Genomic DNA, 6,000 nt, shown 5'->3' with positions numbered 1-6,000 from the left:
CAATCGTTTGTCCGTGTGGTGCACTGAGGCAACAGCGGAACTACAATACACAGACCCTCATTGTATGAACATTCCTCTTTTGACATGATCCACTCATATGGAGGCAGCGGAGTCCAAATGCACACTCTAGTGGAGTGAAGGGTGAACTGTCCTTCAAGGCAGGGACCCTGGCACGAGAGGGAAAGTAAAGTTTGTTAAAAATAACACTAATGTTGCTTTTGCGATATTTGTGGTGTGAAAAGACCTTGTGATGCTGTTTGAGATATCTTAATAGATATCATTGGTGGTTGTGGTTAATGGTTTTCTTGTACTTTACTAGAGGGCTGTAGGGGTTCACAGTTGGTGTGCATGTGGCTTCTAGAATAACAGCAATGTCACAGTCATTAACTGGAGTAATACACGTAATACAAACTCAGTTAGTTATACTGGAAGTCCTAAAACTGTGGCCACAGGGTGTCAATACACCAGACAGGCCTGTACATACATAACTAATCTAAAAAGAGTGAACTATGAACTGAGAAAGCTTCAGTTTGGTTGTAGTTAAGTAGACTGTTAACTACATCAACTATGTCAAATTCTAACAGACAAATAAATAATAAGATTGCAAAGACTTTGTCAGCATGCCAGTCAAGTTACAAATTACAACACTTAACATGCACAAATACAAAGCACACTGACATACCGACTGATGCACAAAACCACCTACAGGCCTGCACCCAGAAAAATGACTTTCATCCTAAACACATCCCTCACATATCCCTCGTGAACAAGCAGACACACTAAATGAGCCATTATTATCCACTCAAACAAGCTGACTGGTTCCCGATTTGCTGTTCAAATGAGGTGTTCAGGAAACTGAGGGGGGGCTGCTGTGCCTGGAATGTGACTACAATTCTTCCTAACACTTCCTTTTTAATTTGCAAATTAAATTAAAAGAGAATTCGGTGGGTTTTGCCTCAATTACACACCCTCATGAGATAATTCACTGAAACAGGCATACTTCACCAGCTTATTTAACCTGAGAGTCACAGGCGGTTGCAGACTTGCCCTCTCGACGCAGACGTATACTGAATGCCAGCACAGTGAGGGTTGCAACTACAGACAGACAATCACACCGACATTCACAGAGACAGGATGCATGTTTTTGTAAAGCAGAAGGAAACTGAAGCACCCACAAGAAAACCACACCAACATGTGGAGAATATGCACAGTACACGAGAGCCAAAGAAGAGAGCAATCCTGTCGAACACTGACTTGCCTTGCTGTCCTGTCCTGAAATAAAAAAGTCTAACAACAGCAAGTAGAAGAAGAAGAAGTGGAAGAAATCCTCAGTCTCCCCAATTGGCCACTATTAGAGGACCATTTTCAAGTTAACCTTACCTGTTGTGTGTGTGTGGATGACAGAAAGTAAACTATTCAGTTAACTGTTATGTGGTTTTGTTTTGAGTTAGCCTGTTTTTTACTCGGTGATCACTCATGCCAATATCAGCTCTGGCTAGAGAGCCTTGTTAAGTTTCATCATTAGGCTCCACAGAAATTGTTAGCCTTCATGTTGCACATTCAGCATTTTGGATGACAGATTTATTCAGCTTGTGTGAAATTCCACCCACTGCTAACCTCCTGAGAATTAGTTTAAATGGCTATTCTCTTATTTCTAATTGGGCTTGGTTTTATTCTTTATTAGATTAGTGGTGAGGATTATTCTTGTTTTAGACCACACATGCACTCCCACACACCTGTACTGTGGCATACTGTTAAGACTGTAAGCAGTAATAAGGCCAAAGGGTGTTGCTCTAAAGACAGCCTGCATCGATACAGAACAACACTATAAAATTCATTATTTGTTGCAGGGTTATTGCAGAACACTCTGCTGGTAAATAATTGAGTGAAAATTAAAGTTTTAGTCATTTAAGCTACAAGCTCTGTAATTTAATTACACATGTCACACCACCCTTCACTGGAGTAAAATATAAATCTCTGGAATGTAGAAATGATCTTGTATGTAAACGTAAAATCGTGCAGAATTTCAGCGTACCTACTAGATCTTATATTGTCATTCTGACAGAAGTCAAATTAGAAAACAAGTTAAAATCCTGAGATACTCCTAACAACCCATACAACTGAAATAAGAAAGGGTGTCCATATGGATCGTAACATTTGTCAATGAGAGCTCAACCATAATGATCAACATAATGCTGTCCTTAGCAGGAACAGACCAATACATGAGGGCTATTGGCCTTTACGCAGACACTGGCCAGTAGTTTCACTGATATCCAAGGAAAAAAAAAAAGGAACTACAGTCTGCAAGCTAGAGTTAAAACATATTCTTTTCATTGCACACTTTATTTTTTTCGCTGCCCCTCTAGTCAGTTAGTCAACCGATCTGTCATTAGGGTCTTGGCTGAAATTTTTAGCCGATTAGTCAGTTCTGTTGGGGGAAATGGTATATTAGTCATTGGTCATTACTGGAAAATGAAGGAAGACCAAAGAACAATAACCTTCATTTAACAAGTACAGGAGTTTAAGAGATCCTGGAGATAGAATTTCTTATTTCTGGACATATCTCTTTATTAATAATAATTGCAGAGGATAATTTTCAGATTTGGTCACCTTTGCTGAGTGTTAAGAATTAAATAATGGGGTAGGTACTGCACATTATTATACGTTTTTGGTATAGTGGTATCAGCTTTCAAAACTATGTGTTGAACGGTCAATTTAAGCAACAGTACATTGCCATCTAGTACTTTATGGATGCCAATGGATGCAGCTGCTGTCCTACACAACAGGGGGCAGCAGACATTCAACTTCTGTGCATCACAGACCAATTAGGAATGTGCGGGTGGGAGATGAGTAATGGCTGCCAGAAAACAGTATTTTGGTTTATATTTAAAGAGGAACTTTAGCACCAAACTTTCACTTCTTGATTTATTCTATGTCCACAGTTTAAGTCTACCATAATACAGGAATAACAAAGTCTTGTATTCTTGTGTATCCCAAATGAACTGTACCACATTACCATCACACTGGCATCGTTTGTCATATTGCTTCACAAAATCAAGACAGTTTGCATACATCAGTGTTAGTAGAGAGAGGGTTTCCTTGTTTGGCTGTTGTTGTTTTTTTCCTTTTACAATTATCAACTGCAAAACGCACAATAAATTAATAAATTAACACACAAGCAATCTGCAAATGGTTTACAGTAGTAGCAATAACAGTGGTTAAAAAAATGATCTCTACTAGTACAGTACGTCAACCCAGTGACAGTCTGACAGTAGATCTGAGCAGTGTTTTCAATCTCACCCAGTCAGGCTGTCATTTAACATACTACAACTCACAATCTACCACAACACATATACAGCTTTACTGTTACAACGGGTCTCTCTAGATAATAAATTACACATCCATTTCACTTCAGAGACTGACAGGGAGACAGACTTTTCTTCAGTCTTTTCATTCCTCTCTCGCTCTTGCTCTTTGTGAATCACAGTTCACTTGGGAAGGGCTTTGCCAGCGCAACTCAAACTGCCAGCCTCCCCATTTCATGTATAGATCATAAAATTTGGGAATTTAAAAAGGAATGAAATACACACTGTAACAAACTCAGCTTAATTTAGCCTCGCCCTGTCCTTGAGAATATCACTTGCTTACACTTATCAGTAGAAAATAATGTTAAAAAAATACAAAAAGCAGTAAAAATGGTAGAAAAACATTAAGAAGTAAATCTTAATGAAATAATCAATAATACCATCTAGCATTGCATGGCCACACTATTTATATTAAGATCAAATAGCAATTCACCCTTCAGTGGTTCCAGCCCACAATGAAATACTGGACTTGAACTAGAAACTGATCATTCAGTTCTTCTAAATACCATATGGCTCTTACTTGCACAATATTTTGAACAGTGAAATTTCTCCAAGGCAAAATTTACAGTCGAAACTGAAATTAAAATATAAGGCAAATTAAACAAATAGAAGAGTTTAGGAAATTAACAAAACATTCTTTCCTCAACTATTTTTTAGTGACTATGATCACTGGCAAATCTTCATTGTGGCAGGTTGCCTTTGCAAGAAAAGCACAATTTGACATAACCGTAGTGCACTTTTTGTCTCGGACAAGTGCATCAAATTTCTAACAGTCAACAAGATGCACTGCAAACATGTCATTCTATTAATAATTTACATACAGGAAACAATTACTCTACAGAGACATAGCTGTAGTGTGTGGCATATCAAACACCGAGGATATACATCAGTGAATCGTTGAATTCCAGAAAACATAAATATGCAATTCTCCTTCTGCTTAGCTTGTATTTATGGTCTCTAGAGAGTTGGAGAAAGAGAAAGAGGGAGAGAGACAGAAAGAGAGGATATCTGAACTCCCTGGAAAGTACACCTCCTGCTTTATTTTTACTTCCTCTCACTCAATTTTCTTGGTCAGTGCACATTTACAATGAAATGTATTAGAATATTACCTGAAGTGAATTGACCACTAAAGTCAAACCTACAAAGATACAAGATGCTTCTTTTTCGTCTGTCGTGTTTTCTTCATTCTGTACATTTGGACGTTACTGACTTTGTACCTGCATTGAAAAAACTGGCCTGCCAACCAGCCTGACAGCTTTTAAATACAGTTTGGACTCATACTTAATTGAAACTGAGGAAACAGCCATGTACAGTTATCACTGGGGCTTCTGACACAGGCCTTTACGTACTTGTAAGGCTGTATTTTTTCCGCCTCCTCTTACCAGACATGCACTGCTAAGCTGAAATGATTGCCCGCAGTGAAAATAATCTCTTCACTGCTTCTGCAAGACTCAGCACATATGATAGATTGAAGTGAAAAGAGAGAGTCTGCCTGCATGCCAAGATTGGAGTGCATCTTGGCATTCCTGAGATCAGTAAGCATACTCTTTCAGTATATTAATATGGTTATCGACCAGTTAGCCTCCGCTACTCTTCCAAATGGCAGCAATTGGGTAAATTGCCTGCTAGATGAGAAAAAAAAAGTGTGATTGTTGCAGAGGGGGCGGGTGAGACAGCTTTGATGAAACTTGCAATTTATAAAGGACGGATTGATGAGTGCGGATGATATTTTCATACATGTTGTCCATACACTGTTGTAACAGTCTGCATGAAGAGCTTTGGCAGGACGCTTCACCTGTATGGCCTGATATCCTGCATGTTAGCAGTGCATTGCAGTAAAAATCATCACAGCGAACAGGCATAGGATAAGTTATGGCTATTGTCCAAATATTTCAGTCTCAAACAAGCCCAACCAGTATTCATAGTAATGATAGAAACATGATACTGGAGATGCTTGACTTAAGATTGGAATTTTGTTTTGTCTTTTTGTCATTTCTTTTGTACAGGTCAGTGTCAGGACTTGACACCCTTGGCAGGTTCAGTAGACTGCCGCACATCGGTCCACTCCTGCATAGTGCTTTGCAGTGCCTGGGTCTTCTCCTTGTCAACTTGCACGTAGTCCACCTTCTCATCAGAGGTAACAGAGGATGTAGAGGGCTGTGGAATGATACACAAGGTTGGAGTGAGATTCTGGCCTGACGGCGGACTGCACTGAGCTGGAAATAAGAACAAATGGTTTTACAAGTTTACAAAATCATCTGTTTACTTTTCTGTGTGGGCTGGGTGACCCAGGCTGGAAGTCCAGTGCTAGGTAGTCCACGTTGCCACACTTCCTATGAGCTGGGCTGCTGGTGCCACTCACGGCTGGGGAGGTAGACGCTGGGTTCTGCTAATGGGGACAGGAGGGAGGTTTCACTCACACAGGGTGCAATGAGTAAGCGTAGCACGCAAACAAGTGGATCATTAAAACAAAGAACACAATGTGCTCTCCCGATCTCCCCTCCAGCTATTGGGACTCACCATAGCCACATAATTCTCCTCACTGTCTGCAGAGTCGGTGCTGGTGATGCTTTGTGTAGAAATGGGTCGACAATGCTGAGAGGACATGGAGTTCATAGCAGGCCTGAAGCAAAGC

The 6,000-nt window shown here is 40.0% G+C and overlaps 1 protein-coding gene across 2 annotated transcripts in view; it reads right to left on the bottom strand.

Annotated features, from left to right (window-relative positions):
- Window positions 1-2,644: 2,644 nt before the first annotated feature.
- The window catches only part of gab2 (GRB2-associated binding protein 2), a 33,628-nt gene continuing 30,272 nt past the window's right edge, over window positions 2,645-6,000 (bottom strand). Inside the window, exons 8-10 of one of the 2 annotated variants that reach the window (XM_041940895.1) lie at window positions 5,886-5,988; window positions 5,632-5,754; window positions 2,645-5,522 (exon numbers count right to left, since the gene is read on the bottom strand). In XM_041940895.1, coding sequence (XP_041796829.1) covers window positions 5,379-5,522; window positions 5,632-5,754; window positions 5,886-5,988 — 370 coding nt within the window. In that variant the 3' untranslated portion in view covers window positions 2,645-5,378. The remainder of the gene's footprint in view (window positions 5,523-5,631; window positions 5,755-5,885; window positions 5,989-6,000) is intronic. The other variant, XM_041940896.1, reaches the window with a different exon arrangement.

This window comes from Chelmon rostratus, chromosome 7 (assembly GCF_017976325.1).
Source record: "Chelmon rostratus isolate fCheRos1 chromosome 7, fCheRos1.pri, whole genome shotgun sequence".
Taxonomy (NCBI): Eukaryota; Metazoa; Chordata; class Actinopteri; order Chaetodontiformes; family Chaetodontidae; genus Chelmon; species Chelmon rostratus.
This window is presented reverse-complemented; position numbering and strand designations above follow the sequence as displayed.